General features: G+C 47.2%; 1 protein-coding gene across 6 annotated transcripts in view; it reads right to left on the reverse strand.

Moving 5' to 3' along the window:
* Nucleotides 1-17,317, reverse strand: part of Wdr59 (WD repeat domain 59) — a 66,668-nt gene that overhangs the window by 41,505 nt on the left and 7,846 nt on the right. For 3 of the 6 annotated variants that reach the window (XM_032887516.1, XM_032887513.1, XM_032887512.1), the window contains exons 1-2: nucleotides 2,717-3,094; nucleotides 94-210 (exon numbers count right to left, since the gene is read on the reverse strand). In XM_032887516.1, the coding sequence (XP_032743407.1) occupies nucleotides 94-210; nucleotides 2,717-2,869 (270 nt within the window). In that variant the 5' untranslated portion in view covers nucleotides 2,870-3,094. Of the gene's footprint in view, nucleotides 1-93; nucleotides 211-2,716; nucleotides 3,101-4,065; nucleotides 4,104-6,422; nucleotides 6,504-7,925; nucleotides 8,012-9,742; nucleotides 9,879-11,194; nucleotides 11,245-17,317 lie in introns of those variants that run through there. The other 3 variants (XM_032887517.1, XM_032887514.1, XM_032887515.1) reach the window with 3 other exon arrangements.

The following is a 17,317-nucleotide window of genomic DNA, read 5'->3' on the forward strand; positions in this document are numbered from 1 at the left end:
GAGCAAACCAGCAAACTGCATGCTTCCTTCCAAAGCGCTACCTGACTCCTGTCACACAAAGCTTCTCCAATGGCCCCAGTGGGGAACACTCACCTTGACAGAGTTATCTTGACTGGAGGTGGCGAAAATGTGCTCACTGTCTGGGTGCCAGTCCAGGCCGTGGATCTTGGAGAGGTGGGCTGCCAGATACTCCACCGCTGTACTGGGTTTCTACAACACAGCGACACTGTGGTTGATTTTGAAAGAAGTCTATTGAGTGTCTACCGCAGAACAGTGTGCTGGGTGCTAAGGGGACACTAACACTGTCAGGACAGGTACAGCCTCTACCCTTCGTAAGCTCTCTCTGTTCAAAGCCAACAGCAGAGATTTACTCAGACTTCTACATGTCCTGTGTGTGAGCCTGTCAGCCTCATTTCTGCCCGCTCCAGCCTGGTGTGCAATTTTAATAAAAGATTCAGGCAATGGCTGTTTCTTTTCCTTTCAGGGGGACATTTCTGCTCCCCTTCTGACACCAGAAGGACTGTGACAAACCGAACCTCAACCATGAGGATAAGAGCTTATGTGTTCTAGTGACTGAGTACTAAGATCTCCAAAACACCCTACATATGTACACATACACGCACACACGCACGCACGTACGCACGCACGCACACACACACAGAGTCACCTCTCACACCTCCCTCTCTCTCTCCCTCTTTCTCTCTGCCTCCTCCCTCCCTCCCACCCCTGACGCAATTTAAAATGTTTAAAAAGAAAACATTAAAATTTTCCTTTTGTAAAGCAGTAATCCTAATTGGATAGAAGCTTCGGGTACAACAGACATTCATGTCAGTGTTATTTGGAACTCTAGAACACCAGAGGCAACGTCTAGAACCATAAGTACGGAGCAATTAAATTGAATAAATTGTTCTCTAACTGTGTGAACTCACAATACTCCTCCCCCGACGTGTGAGTACTCGATTACAGGCGTGTGGCCAACCCCGCCTTATTAAGACCATTTACTCACACTGAAGTGTGTGATAAACTGAATAAAACCAATGACAAATTCAGAGAAGGAAGGAAGGAAGGAAGGAAGGAAGGAAGGAAGGAAGCAAGGAAGCAAGGAAGGAAGCAAGGAAGGAAGGAAGGTAGGCAGGCAGAAAGATGGCAATTGGCAGACTGGATCAAAGATAGAGAAAACAAAACCAGACATTGCTAGGCCATTCCAGGTTTTTGAAATCTCCTTCTGCCCTGAGAGCCCAGGAGGCCCCGACTTCAGCCAGGACACTGCACAATGTGCACCCTCAGTGGTCCCATAGCCTTCACCAACAGACAGGATGAACCACCCAAGCCCCAAGCTCTGCTTCACTCCCCTCTTGTCTTTCAAAAACGTGTACGGTGTTCTCTGTACGGCCAGGACTCTACCGTCAGCACCTGGGTCAGGACAGTCGTGAAGGTGCCCTCCCTGCAAAGGCTGAGGATCTGTAGCCCCAAATTTCACAAAGCATTGAATAGTAACTGCACTCCGGATTATACTGACTTTCCTACCTGTCATTATCCCATGAACTAACAGGCAGTCAGGTGCAGGGAAAACCTCACCCACCACACTCTACTCATGCCAAGACAGCAGACTCCCAAATGACTTTCCATTATACACAGCACTCGGCAACCTCTGCCTGCTCACTGGTGCATGAGGCTATTTTGAAACTGACAAAATACACAAAGGAGGAGGTGAGCATAATCAGTCCCCTGCCTCAGAGATCTACGCTGGAGAACTGAAAATGGCAGAGGCCCCAAACCAAGTAGCTTTGCAAACAGGGGCAGGGACAAGAGGCAGGTCGGTCATTCTCTACAAGCATCAGGTCCCAAAGGCTTGGCCTCGATGATACACTCACTATTATTATCTTGATTTTGAAGACAAGGATGCTGAGGGGAGGTGTGGGGGCAGCACACCTGCAATCCCAGTACTCAGGGTGCAGAAGCAAGCCTGTGATTTCAAGGTTCCCCCTCTCTTCTGAAAAGTTTATTTATTTTTATTTTCTGTGTAAGGGTGTCTTGCCTGCATGTGAGTGCATTACATGAGAGCCTAGTACCCAGGAAAGCCACAGGAGAGTGTCAGATCCCTTGGAACTGGAGTTCTAGACGGTTGTGAGATGCCATGTGGATTCTGGGAATGAGAATGAACCTGGGGCCTCTATTCAGAGCACACAGTGCTCTTAACTCCTGAGGCATCTCTGCAGCACAAGAATCTCGAGAGAGGGGACAGGAGAGGGTCGCGCTGAGCATGGCAACACAGATGTTTAATCCCAGGACTCTCCGGGCAGAGGCAGGTGGTGGAGAGTCCTAGGCTAGCCTGGTCCACACAGTCCTGGTCTACAAAGTAAGGTCCAAGCCGGGCAGGGATACACAATGAGAACCTGACTCAAAGAAACTAAGCAGGAAAGTGGCCAGCGACAGGAAGGCTGCTGCAGGCTTCCCTGAGTCCTAACAGGGAGCAGCAAAGTGGGGCTCCATCTCACTAGGCCAAGGCATGCTTACCGACCACTGCTCACAAGGGCCTCCTTTCTACCCTCCTTCAACAGCCATTCGGATGAGAAGCAAATGTCGTCTGGTTACAGTGACAACTTGCCATGCCCCACAGGACTCTTCAATCTATGGAGATCCACACCACACCCTCTGGGGGGAACTGAACACCAACTACCAGGAAACTACTGAACACAAGGGACAGGTCACTCACTCGCTTATCCCATATCCGTACGTCACCGTCATGGCTGGTGGCAAGGTAGTTAGCGTTCTTTTTATTCCATTTGACCTGAGAGGCACCAGCTGCAAAGAAACACAACATGTGGAGAGGGGCTGCCCTCAATGCCTCCGAGGCAGAGGGAGGCATGTCCTGGGATGCTGGGTAACAAGCCCTGGTCCAGTTAAGCCCGTCCAGTTTCTATGACAGCACAGGCTCTGCCGGTACAGATAAAAAGAAGTTGCAACAAGTGAGTTAACAGAAAGGAGCAAGATCGCAGTCCCCTCCGGGAGAAGTGATCTCCAAGGGAAAATCCACAGGGGACGGCACACAATCTGTGGGGACGAGGAGCCTCTTACGGGAGCAGGAGTGGACAGTTTGGTTGGAACCGAGTTGTCATAAGAATTCGACTCCTGGGTGACAGGAGACCCTCCACGTTCACTCTGACCCCTCCCACTCTACTTGGCCACTGTTGTTTTTACCTCACAGTCTTGGGGAAACACTAACTCAAGCTTTGGAATCAGCTCCAGGTTGGGCCGTTCTGACCACACGTGCTCTGTACACCACCCCACAACCGCCTCCACTCCACTCCTTATTTTCCTTTTTTGAGACAAGATCTCACTACGTAGCCCTGGCTGGCCTGGAACTTGTCATGTACACAAACAGGCTGTCCTTGAACCCACAGAGCTACTCTGCTTCTGTGCATCACCACACCCCGCCCTACACATCCCTCTCAACTCTCATCTCCCCATCAGCACAGTTAGCTTTGGCCACTGACACTGAGCCCATGGACTCAGGATGACATGAGTTAGCCTGGAGCTCACCCATTAGGCTGGGCTTGCTGGCCTGTGAGCCCCAGGGGTCCTCCTTGTCTCCCTCCCTAGATATGGGATGAGCAGCACACACCATCACACTCTTCTTATTTCACCAGAGTTCTGGGGATCAACCTGGGGTGTTCATGCGTGCAAGGCAAGCACTTGGCCAACTGAGCCATCTCTCCAGCCTTCAGAGATGTGTGTGTGTGTGTGTGTGTGTGTGTGTGTGTGTGTGTGTGTGTGTGTGTGTGTAATGAATAACAAAGTATTGAATGAGTAATATAATAACCACATTTTGCTTCAGAATAATCACAAAGGGAATGAGGGTGAAACAAGATGGGACATATGGTGACAACTATTGAACCGAATGGTAAGAACAGGACAGGGTCAGGTCAGCCTGAAGCAAGCATCTGGTACTGTGGGACTTAGAACTCCATCCAGCCACCATGGCGCAGGGCTGTGGGCAGTCAGAGTTGTGAGAGGGATGAACAGGGAGGACCTGGGGCGGACAAGTCAGGCTCGCACACTCACCTACAGCCGACAGCGCAACAGCAGGTTTCCTTGTGTCTCTGAAACAGAGAAATCAGAAGTCAAATGCTCATCGGCATGTACCAAGAGCCAGACAGCGCACTCCACCATCTGCTCACATGACAGTGCTCTCTTCTAGGGACATTTGGACCTAACAGTGTTAAAGAATCTTAAAAGGTGTGAAGAGAGCTCTGTTTTTGTCAGACACTTCAAATAAGAAAGAGCCTGGGTTTCAAATCACTCAGGAGGATCCACAGAAACAGATTACAAAATTCATCACAGCTCAGGGTAGCCCATGTATGACAGGAGAGAAAACATAAGAATCAGAACCTGTGCTGGCCCTGGGTACACGCTTTAAGCCCAATACTCAAGCGGCAGAGGCAGGTGGATCTCTGTCATTTTGAGACTACCCTGGTCTATGTAGCAAGTTCCAGACCAGCCATAACAGTTAGTGAGACCCTGTCTCAAAAAGAGAATTAGAATCCCCTCTTATAAGAACTACCTTCTCATAGGAGGCAGCTGGGGCGGTCAGGCTCGTTAACAGAAACTGAACTGCAGTGGGCAAGAGCTGAGTGCTTAGTTCCAAGTGCCGGGGGAACGGAGCGTGGTTTAATGTGTAAGGATTAGGGTCTGTAAGACAAAGCTTTGCAGACAAGTTTCAGGATAATGTAGATGCTGATATATGCCGCTGCAATTTTAGTGAAGAATAATTAATTACTGTGGATGCAAAAAAGCACAGCAGTCGACTACGGAGTCAGAGGGGTGACTTTCCCACATGGGGGAAGCAGGTAGCTCCTTGGTATTAAGGAAGCTCACTGTGGATTGTTTTTTTTGTTTTTTTTTTTTTTTTTCCTTTTTTTTTTTGGAGCTGGGGACCAACCCAGGGCCTCAAGCGCCTACCACTGAGCTAAATCCCAACCCCTGTGGATTGTTTTTTAAACTTCCCAAATTAACATTCTATTTTCAACTAAAAAATTTTTATGTGACCCTAGGGATCACAGGTTTACAAAGCAGGTGTAAAGTCAAAACACCTCAGATTCATTCTCTATTTGATTTTGAATTAATTTCTAGGTCACTGAATGTTCAGAAATCTTTTCTTGTTGCCATTTTTTTTTAAACAACCTCACACATTCAGGTGTAACTTAAATACTGCCAATCCAGGGTCTTTGGGTCCTTGCCTTTTCTTTTTTGTTTTTGTTGTTGCTGTTATCATTTTGTTTTTGTTTTCAAGACAGGGTTCTCTGTGTGGCACTGGGTGTCCTGGGATTCACTCTGTAAACCATGTTGGCCACAAATCAGAGATCCACCTGCCTCTGCATCCCAAGTGCTAGGATTAAAAGCATGTGCCACCATGCTGGACCAATTCAGTGTCTAAACGGAAAAAGTACTTACTTTATGTATCTGAGAGGTACTCCCTAACCCTATCCCTTAGCTCCCTGAAGACTCTTTATTTGGTGAAGCCTCTCTTTCCTCTTCACTTCAGAATTCCATGCTTCTCCTCAGATGTTGTCCTGAGACCCACAGGCTTAAGAGTTGGACTGAAAGTAAGGTGGCCATATTTGTTCGGGTCAGATACACACACCTTACTGCCTCAGACCACTGTTGCTGGTTTGAATAGTCTGTCCCCCTTCATCTCTGGCTTGTCACCTGTCTACACTCCCAGCTGACAAGGTAAAACAGCCAAAGTCACTGCTATGAGGGAAGCAGTGACCTGGCTGCCAGGGGGCCTCCAATAGGGCAGCTTCACAGATGGCCCCCTCGGAATGACCAGCTCTAACCATCAGCAAAAAAGCTGTTCCTAGACAAGGCAGGCCTCAGGCCCGGAGCTCCTTTAACTTTACTTTATGAGGTGCAACCATATGAGGAGACCATTAGCTCCTCTACTCCATCCCACCCCTGACAGCAGGGGAACAGAAGCCGCACAGAGCCGTAAGAGCTAAGCAGATGTCTTAGCAACTCATCACTTGCTACCTCTGCAGACCAAGCTCAACTTGCAAATGCCAGCAGCTGTGCTGCTTTGCCAAAGGGATTTGCCTGGCCTCTGAGGACTGCTTTGCAGAACCCTGACAAGCCTGAAGAGCCAAGGCATTCAGACTTCTGAGGACAGCCATCAGCTCTGACTGCAGTCCCTTGCCTCCCAGGCTCTCCCTGGGTCACTGCTGAGGAAGAAGTTTCCTCATGGCCGTCTATAACTGTCTGTCTTGCTCATCCCCGTCAGCCTCCTCTTACCTCTTACTATACCGTTCTCACACCCTGGTCTGGGGATCTGCATCCATGGGAATCAAGTTAGGTCACTTAAGCAAGCGCTAACAAAGTTCTCAGCGGTCCACCAAGTGGCCACATCCTTTCATTGTTCTTACTTAATATCCCAGATGTAGATGTAGGTGTCCACAGAGCTGGTGACCAGGAGATCTGGCTCGAACACTGCCCAGTCCAAGTCGCTGGCAGAGACAAACAGAACAACAGAAAGACAGAGCTTCAATGTCACGTTCAAAAGCACTAACAAATTCAGTTTCTAGTGGCTTCATGTCTTCAGTTTACCTTCTAACACAGCTCAGGGCAAGGCACTAAAGTTCTGTGCAAGTGAACAAGAGTTAACTGAGCTCGAAGGAAACTCAGGTCCTTCTGCCTAGAATTGCCAGCCATTTTCCTGTCTGCTGCTGAAAAGAGATGGGACATTTCAACTTAGAACATGCACAGAGACAGATGCCACAGAGCCACAGCAAGGTTCTGTCCAGCCTGCCCTTTTTCTGAGTCCTATCTTTCTATCTCTTCCTAAGCATGCTTTCTCTAAAGTCCCCCTCCCAACTCACGTGGCTGGCCCTCCAAGCAGGCTTAACCCAAAGCCTGGCCTTCTCCTCTTCCTCCTCCAGGCAGCTGTGCGATCTCAGCTTACCTAACCCTGGAGCTTTTCTCTTCAACTCTATTAAACCACCCTTAAGCCTTAATAACAACAAACAAAACATAAGCTCCTACCCTCCCCTAACACACTCCACTCTCTTCCTCTCCCCACTCTCTCCTTCTCTGCTCTCTTTGAATAAACTGACAAAACAAAGAGGAAGCATAGAGTGAACTCTGAATTATCAACCACAGGAGCCTGGGTAAACCATCTTTTTTTTTTTTTTCGGAGCTGGGGACCGAACCCAGGGCCTTGCGCTTCCTAGGTAAGCGCTCTACCACTGAGCTAAATCCCCAACCCCTGGGTAAACCATCTTAAGCAGTGACAAAATTGTTCCCTCCTGCCTGTTACCCTCAGTCCTAGGAAAGGCAGTAATCCTCAGACATTGTGTACACGTAAGTATCTAACCTTTCCTATCGCTTCCAGGTCAGACACTCGGTGTGCACTCAAAAGCTAACTTTTCCTATCACTTCCGGGTCATGTTCCCCAGCCCCACACTCCCTGCTAGTGCTCTCCAGGAAAAGGAATAGTAACCCAGAAGAAAGAGGACCAAGGAATGCTCTGGAAAGCCCCACATGGGAGCAACTCTGAAACAGGGGCCCCATGAGGCAATCCGTGGCTGCTGTCTGGAGTGGCCTTTCATCGCAGGCTCTAGGGACACTGAATGGGGAGATTCTGTTTTATAAAAACTTCTTCTTGCAGCAGAAATCAGCCCTGACCCTATACTATGGTCTGGGCTGTAGCCAGGTCTCCTGGGATTCAAGTTATATGTCCTAAATTTTAAGTGGCTGTGCTCTCGGTTTTCTGTAGGAACTTTGCCTGGAAGTCTGAGCCCTGCTGGCTACTCAGGGCAAATGCAATACAGCAGGTCAAGCCTGTGAAGAGAATGGCGTCTTCTTTCCACTCATCAAAGGACTGTGACGAAGTGAGGCAGGCCAAGGAGCTGCCCAGGGGCAATGCCTACCTGATAACTCGAGTGTGCCCTTGTAAGGTTGTGCCAACTTCCCCGCTGCCGTCTTTCCACTTATAAAGGTCAACCCGTTGATTACTCTGAAAGGAAGCAAGGATGAGACGACAGTGAGTGGCTCGCACACACCGGGGTCGCAGCTCTCACCGACTGCTTAAGGTAAAGGAGATGAAGTCATTCAGAAGCCAACTTTATGGCAGATTCTCTGGATTAAGCTTTAAAAGAGAAGTCCTAGTCAGCAGCATGAGGACCTGAGTCTGATGCCCAGCACCCATATAAAAAGAGGGGTGCAGAATCTCGGTGCTGGGGAAGTGGGCAGAGGAGAGTCTCTGGAGGTCACTGGCTGCCCAACTGAGCCAAATTAGTGAGCTCCGGTTCAGTAAGAGACCTTGCCTCAAAAAGTATGGTGGAGAAGACACCCCACAGTGACTTCTGGCCTCTACACGCATGTACACACACACACACACACACACACACACACACACACACACACACACTTGCAAGCAGGAACAAACATCCACCTGGACATGCACAACAGCAGTGGTCATAAAGGGTCAGGCATGGGAATCTACTGTTGCTCTCCAGCAGTGGTTCTTAACCTGTGGGTTGTGACCCCTTTGGGGGTCAAATGACCCTTTCACAGGCGTCACCTAAGACTATCTGCATATTAGATATTTACACTATGATTCATAAGAGTAGCAAAACTATAGCTATGAAGTGACAACAAAAATAATTTTATGGTTGGGGTTACCACAACCTGAGGAACAGTGAATGTTAAAGGGTCGCAGTGTCAGGAAGGTTGAGAACCACTGTTATAGAGAAAAGGATCTGGAGAAAGGTGCCAGAGATGACATGGTTCCAAATCTTTTTGGAGTGATAAGTTTCTCAGAAAACAAAAAGAGGCTCGGTATAAGCCTGGGGAACTTACAAAGAGGCATTCAAAACCCACAGAAGTTAGCCAAGCTAATGTGCGCCAGTTAGGACAGAGTCCCGCCCTTGCAACGGACGAGACATTTTTGTTTTAATTTATTTTCTTTTAAATTATCTGTGGGGGAGGGGGAGATCTGCATATGAATGAGGTCCCCAAGAGCTAGTCACAGGCAGCTGGGAGCCACCAAGGTGGGTGCTAGGAACTGAACTCAAGTTGCTGAAAGGGCAGTACTTGCTCTTAACTGCTAAACCATCTCTTCTGGCTGCTGGTGGATGAGGTGTTTGATCCCTCTGAAGGCAAAGGCCAGCTCAGACCAGCTCCCATTCCTCCTCCTTGGAGTATATTTATGTCATCTGCCATTCAACTCCTGGCTAGTTTCACTGTTGCTAAAGAAGGCAACTCACTATACACAGAAACGAAGGCATCCACTTGCTTCTCATTAAAAATGTGGATTCAGTCCCTAAAAACACCAAGTCTGACACAGACCAGGGGTCAGCAAATACTAACACATACAAACCTCCAAGGCAACTTGCCTCTTCCCTCAGAAGGAGGCAAAGCTCCCTTTATTTGTATTACAGGTGTGTGGGTGTTTAGCCTGGGTGTCTGTCTGTGCAGGATGCCCATGCTTGGTGCCCATGGAGGCTAGATGACGGCATCGTATCTCCTAGAACTCAAGTTATGGTTATGAGCTGCAATATAGGTTCTGGGAATCGAGCCCAGGTCCTCTGGAAGATCATCTATTCAGTGATCTTAACCACTAAGCCATCTGTCCAACTCCATAAACCTCTTTTTTCCCCTTTTACTGAGCAATGAAGACTCCACTTTCTTCTTTGTACAGAACAGACACTTGCCAGCCCTCAGCGACACTCCTTAATGAACTCACCGAGGCCGCGAAGTAGTGTGCGAAGCTGTCATGAGGATTCCACTGCACAGCTCCAATGTCCCACTTGCTCTGTCGGGAGATCTTCCGGTGACCTTCAAAAGGGGCGTCTAGATTGACGATGTACAGGAATCTCCGGCTAGAATGACATCAGTGTTATAGCTGCACATAAGGGCATGCACAGGACGCTAGAAAAGCACATTCGGAGTAGCACACAGCGTGCAAGAGGTGCTCCAAAAACTCACAACCATCATCTACTCTGAAAGGCACACAAGTGACAAGGGCAACCCAAGCCAATGGTTTGCAAAGTGGACAGTATCTCTGTGACAGCTACTGCCATTGTTGGCCTTTGCTACCCACATCCACTCATCAGAGTGTGTCTGTCCCTGTGCTCAGCCTGTCTCAGTGCCCTGGCTAGGATCGCTTTCCAGTTCCATATTAATCCCATGGCAGGATGTACATTTCAACTGTATTTTCTCTACAAGGCTCTTGTCTCAATTCACCTGAGCACCTGGAGACTACACTATATCTAAAGTATCTTTATAAGCCCAATATTACCAGGCACAGAGCTTTACATGCAATAAATATGTTAAACATACTTATTATTGACCCAAAATCCTGCAAAAAATCTCAAATTCCTCTGCAAATCTACTGCTTGAAAAGGAAACCAGATCTGTCAGGAGGAGAACTAGTGACCCAAGAAAACAGCATAGCAATTAAAGTAACATAGTAAATAGGCCAAGAGCAAGTTTAAAGTGTTAATCAATGAAAAGAACCTGAAAAAGAAGAATGCTACACATTTTTTAAGAAAGAAAAGACACTTGGTCTGTGAGTTAACACCCTGCGGTAATGTCATTCCTGGGGAGGAGGGACAGATAGCTCTCTGGAGCTGACTGTCCAGCCAGGCTTGTGTTTCTATGAGTTCCAGCCCAGCAAGAAAACCTACCTCAAAACTAAACATACAAGAAAGAGGAATAATACCTGAGGTTACACACACACACACACACACACACACACACACACACACATTTTTTTAATTCTTTCAGACAACACACACAACACACACACACAGGTAAATCATTTTTTAATTCTTCCAGGAGAAAACCAACCTGTTTTTTTTTTAAACTTTTCATTTTTTTCCAGAGAACCCAGGGGCCCAACCTCCTAACCACCTCTTTAACCTGCTAGACTCATTCCGTGATGAGGCTGTGTGGTAACAAGAGCACTGCCACCTTAAGGCCAAACTACAGACCACTAAAACTGTGAGTTCACTGCTTCCCTGAGAGACAAACAAAGAACCAGCACGCAAAGAACCCTGCAAGTGCCCCGTGGTCCTTAGGGTGTGAGCACTAAACCCTAGACTGTCCTCAAACATAAAGATAGTTTCCCATTTCCCAGGAAACCATACTGTGCTCCCCAGAACTTGTGGTAGACAAACTCCAAAAGCTCACTTACCCAGAAAGCACTGCATGCTGCCCAACGCAGTCCACAGACATGGCAGTCGCCTGTGAAAAAGAACAATTTTAGTTCTTCTGCCGGCAAAATAACCAGGGAGAAGACAGACCTGCCCTTGGCTCTTCTTCCTGTTTCTTGGAAGTCCCCGGCTGACTACAATCCATTATCAGGTATTAGTACTCTGCAGAGGATACTCTCCAGTGGTTCCCAACCTTCCTAAGCTGTGACCCTTTATTACAGTTCCTCACGTTGTGGTGATCCCCCCAACCATAAAATTACTGTATTACTACTTCATCTCTGTAATTTTACTACTGTTAGGAACTGTAATATAATTGTTTCAGACAGAGGTTTGGCAAAGGGGTCTCAACCCATGGGTTGAGAACCATTGCTTTAAGCCCTTTTAGTTCCTACCCAGATCTCACGTTCACTTTGACAACTGACAGCTTCTGTTTAACACACACACACACACACGCACACACACACACCAGGATGATACACAACCAAGACAGTAATTATAAGTTGGGATGACAGATATTCTAGAGCCCTCAGAGAATCTAACTAGCACAGAGCAAGAAACAGCTACTGACGAGACCCTCTCCTACAGAAGGTAACCTGGAACATTGCTATCTATATACTCAAGAACACCCATTTCTTCCACATGGGACCTTCTTGAAGCCATATGGCATATTTCTCAAAAACCATCCCTACTGAATCCAAGGTTTTACTCTTAATATTTTAGCCAGGTCTTATTTACAGGGTTACATGAGGACATTTTTATGCAAGTTCACAATGTACTTTGAGCATATTCTCACATGTACCCCTGCACCCCACGATCTTCCAGGGTAAAATTGTTACCAATGTGTCCCATCCACATTCAGTCTGAAATTCTGTCTCCCAGGTCCTAGTGAGCATCATTCTCATGACTCAGAGCCTCATCTCCAAGTCCGTACCAAGTCTAGTAAAGGTAAGGCAAGTGTGTGGCTGCCTGAATCCTGGCAGTTACAGCCTTACCTTGTCATTTCTGTGTCACTTCTTTGGTCACTAAATGCTCTAAATTCTCTCCAAGAGAGCATGCTGGAAGAATTCACTTTGTGGATTCAGAACCTACGAATGGCAACACCAACGCCCCGCCCCTCACTAGCTTCACCAAAGGTTTTCTCACACATACCTAGCACTCAAAAACCATGTCATCCCTAATACCAGAGACACGAGGCCAGACTGTTCTCCCAGAGGCCAAAAAGCAATTAAAATATCCTTCATATCGCCCTAGAGTCCTGAGCAGAGAGAAGCCTGGCTACACGGGCAAGCCTGACGCCATGCCGTCTCCAGAGCCCTTCTGTGTAATGGACAGATTAATGCTGAAGAGGACAAGATGGCTTCTGCAGCTGGGAGCGTCATCTTTCTAGAGGGCATCTCATGGAGAATCTGAGCACAGCCCCAAGACTCTGGGCTCTTGACGCACACCCCTCGGGCCTGCTACACAAGGCTAGTTAATAAAATACTTCTCCAGCTAGAGCTGCCAGTGGTTTACTGATATGATTAAGGTGCCCAAGTACTCACCAAGGGATGAATGGAAGATGAGAAAAGTAGTCAACATCACAGTAGATCATTGCTCAGCCTTTAAAACAGAAATCCTGATAGATGCTATGACAGGAATGCCTCTTAAAGGTTGCACCAAGTGAAACACGCCTAACGAGACACTGGTACAAGGTGACTCCACTTAAGGCATGTGTGGAGGTTTGAGTGAAAAATGCTCCCATAGGCTCGTGTATTTAAACATTGGTCCTCTGTGCGTGAGGTTGTCTGGGAACGTTATGGAGCCTTTAGGAGGTGCTGGACGAAGCAAGTAACTGGAAGCAGGCCTTACAAGCAGGCCTTACAGCCTTACCCTAGTTCTAGCTCTCCCTTTGCTTCCTGTGTGTGCTTGAGATTTGATCTCTCAGCTTCCTGTTCAGGTTCTCATGCCTCCCCTGCCATTATGAACTCTCTCTCCAGAACCGTAAGCTCAAATAAACTCTTTCTGTAGTTACTGTATTTTATCACAGCAACACTAAAGTAGTAATACATCAGGGAAGCTCACAGAGACAAAGTAGAGGCTGACAGGGTTGGGGGAGGGGTGTTGTTTAGTGAGCAAAGACTTTCTATCTGGAAGGCAGCAACTGAGAAAGCTAATCACACTGACCAGTTAAACTGGTCCAGAAGCTAGAAAGGAAAATGGGATCGCCTGAGCCACCTATGAAAGAGGAAGGGGTCCCAGGAAAGGACCTGATGGTGACTTCTGTGAGCTGAGAGCAAGCCCTCAATTACGTCAGTAAGGATGCAGGAATTTCTGTCCTGGACCCTCGAGACTGGATATTGAAAACCACCTGAGGGCTGGAGAGATGGCTGAGAGGTTAAGAGCACTGACTGCTCTTCCAGAGGTCATGAGTTCAATTCCCAGCAACCACATGGTGGCTCCCAACCATCTGTAATGAGATCTGGTGCCCTCTTCTGGCCTGCAGTCACATATGCAGGCAGAATGCTGTACATAAAATAAATAAATAAATCTTTTTAAAAAAAAAGAAAAAAAGAAAAGAAAACCACCTGAACAAGCTTGGAAATGGATTCCTCTGAAGTGAAGCCTCCAGGTGGAAACAGCTCAAAGATGCCTTAATTTTGGCAGTGAGGCACTGAACAAAGAAAGCAGCCGTGCAGTGCCTGGACTTCTGACCCGCGGAACCCTGAGTTAATAGATGGTTATTGTTCTAAGTTGCTAAATCTGTAGTGTGCAGTGGACAGCCACAGAGCACCAACAAAAGACTACCTGGCCACAGTCAAACTCACCAAGCCTTTTGTCTCAAGAGCTCTACCTCTACTACCTACCCCAAAATGTTTTCTGGACAGAGCTGTTTACTTACAACTATAGTACGCACATCTAGGCAATGGAATGGTTCTAGTAGCATTTTTAAAACCATGAAACCGCATCAAAACTGCAAATTATCATAAACTGCCTTATCAAGGGATCTCTTTTACATTTATTTACTGGGGTTGGAGGATACAAGTACCTCTATCCACCGAACCATCTGATGAGCCCAGAAAGTTATTTTTTAAAAGGAACCACTAATTTAAAAGACAAAAAACCCCAAAAAACTACCACTGTGTTTGTAGGAACACATAGGAAGATGCTATGCTCCCATGAAGAACTGGAGAGAAGGAAGTTCTCTTCACAAAACATGAAGCAATCTGCCAGAGAAAAGGACGATGTGTAGGGGCAGGAGGCGATGGTCCAAGGCCTTGCCGCTGACAGGGCGCCATCAATGAGATGAGTGAATGAAATGTGCTAGGTGAGCCAAGTGGCAAATGAAGGGCAGGTGCTAGCTAAGCAGTTATGAAGAATGGGGTGTGGGGTTTTATCTGAACCCAAGGAAAGGAGGAAGGGAACATTTGTGACTCAGGTAGAACTTCCTATCTGCCTGAAGGAAGGGGCTTATAGATTATGGATAGACCAGCGATGTGTCTGAGAATGGTATTTTATACCCCCTATTAAAACTTATATTGAGGACCAGAGAGATGGCTTAGCAGATAGATGCTTGCCATGCCGGCCTGACCACCCAGTCCACAGTGGAAGGAGAACTACCTCCATCCACAAAGCTCTCCTGGCCTCCAACTGTGCATGGCACACACACACCACACACACACACACACCACCACACACACACACACACACACACACACACCACACACACACACACACACACACACACACACACACACCACACCACACACACACACCACACACACACTTACACACACACACACACCACACACACACACACACACACACACACACACACACACACACACACACACACACACACACACACACGGGAATAAGTAGAAACTTTAGAAGGAAGGTATCTTTAAACAAAGCCAGAGCTAACTCAGCAATGGAACGCAAAGCACTTGTCAATGCAATCCTGACAGCCTTAGCTGGTACCTAGAACTCAGGAGAAGAGCCAGGTCCAGAAGCACACATCTGTAATCCCAGCATCCTATGGTGGTGGTGAAACACAAGAGGCGCTGCCTTAAACTAACTTCTAGTCAGTTCTCTGACCTCGGTACGTACACACGACACACATACGACATATACACACACACACACACACACACACACACACACACACACATACACACACACACGCACACAGGGCACTGAGGTGCATATCTGTAATCCTAACACTTAGCTGGCTGCAACAGGAGAATCACACATTCAAAGCCACCATGGGCTATATTTAGTCAAAAACACAAAAACAAACAAACGAAACCAAAATGATCTGGCAAAGAAATCAAGACAGGATCAGAAGCAATGATCGTTCTTGACCTAAAACGCCTGCTTCCAGGATACAGCCTTTACTGAGACTGCAAGTGAGTGTGGGCAGAGCCTCCTGTCTCCTACTCAAGACCCCCTCCTCTGCCTGTTATCACTTCTTACAGAGAAGGCCAGGAGCCTGCCACCAGCTGTGCTCCCTGTCAGCCCACAGCTGCTGCTGACGCTAAATCTGGCTGCGGCTCTGCAGAGTCAGCAGGACTGGGCACATCCTCAGTGTGGTGTGGCTTGGAGACCACCTCGGAGCTTCCTGCTCATTCCTATCCCAGCCATTAACAATTCTTTAGCACAAATTCCTTCCAGCCCTTCACACTGTCTCTTTCTCCCTCCCTCCCCCCTTTACTTCCCTCCCTCACCTCAGGACCTTTACTTTAGACCTATGGCTGGTTCTGCCAGGAAGACACTCCTTTGTCTTTTTGTGTGTCCGTGTTCTTGTGTGTGTGCATGTGTATGGTGTGGTGTGGTAAGTACACTGCACACACATGCCCCTGAGTGTGAAGGACAGAGAACAACAGAGAATGTCTTCTTCCATTGCCTACTTGCTTGCTTGATTGACTGATTGATTTACATAGCTTCCCACTGAACCCTGGAACTCACCAATTCAGCTAGGCTGGCTAGCCAGCATCCTCCAAAGATCTCCTCAGTACTCAGATCCCTGGGGTGCACCACCATGTCCAGCATTTTATGTGGGTAGCAGGGACCCAAAATCAGTTCTTCATGAAGTCTGCAGAGATCTCCAACTCCCCACCCTTTGGGATCCAGCACAGACACTGCTAAGGTTTTGCTGGACCATCCCCACACCTAGGATGAACTGGCTACATCTGTGTTTCCTCGGCACTTGAGATATTATAATGGTATTTAGTTATTAGTACATTTCCTCCATTAGATTGCAATTTTCTCGAGGGTAAAATTCAATTTGCTAACACAATGCCTAGTACATGGTATCATTTACATATTAATTTAGTGACTATTTGGTATTAATGGCAATTTAGAAATTGTCTTAAATGTTTATGCTACACAACAACTTGTACACCGGTGTTCATGGCAACATGACCCATAATACCCCAAAGTGGAAACAGCTCAAATGTCCAACAATTGAAGAATGGATACGTAAGATGCTATAGAGCAACAATGGACTATAAAAAAGAGTGAGCAGATGCTCTACAGCCTTACAGAACTCTACAGTCTTACTGTTACTCAACTAAAAGCGGAATGGGCCAGCTGGGCAGTGGTGCTGCACGCCTTTAATTCTAGCACTCAGGAGGCAGGCAGACACAGGAGGAGCATTGTGAGTTTGAGGCCAGCCTGATCTACAGAATGAGTTCCAGGACAGCCAGGGCTACACAGAGAAATTCTGTCTCAAAAACAAACAAACAAACCTGATTCAAGTTGGGGTGAGAGTATGTTCTCAAAACGATGGGGATGATGGGTATATACTAAAACTCATTCAGACGTTCGCTTTCTTTAAACGGGTGAATTGATAGTTAATTACCTACGGCCCAGAGATCTACTAACAAGGAAAGCTCAGGAAGCTGGGCATGGGTGCACACTTAGAATCCCAGCCTTGGGAGGCAGAGGCAGGAGGAACTCTGGGGGTTCAGGTCAGCTTGATCTACATAATAAATTACAAACAAGCCAAGGCTAACTAAATAGTGAGAACGTGCCCAAAAAAAAAAAAAAAAGTTCAGCCTTTAATGTTTTTGTAATATTATTATTTTTAAAGAGATTGCAGCTAATTATGTACTTAATAATAGCCG

This window comes from Rattus rattus, chromosome 17, assembly GCF_011064425.1.
Source record: "Rattus rattus isolate New Zealand chromosome 17, Rrattus_CSIRO_v1, whole genome shotgun sequence".
Classification (NCBI taxonomy): domain Eukaryota; kingdom Metazoa; phylum Chordata; class Mammalia; order Rodentia; family Muridae; genus Rattus; species Rattus rattus.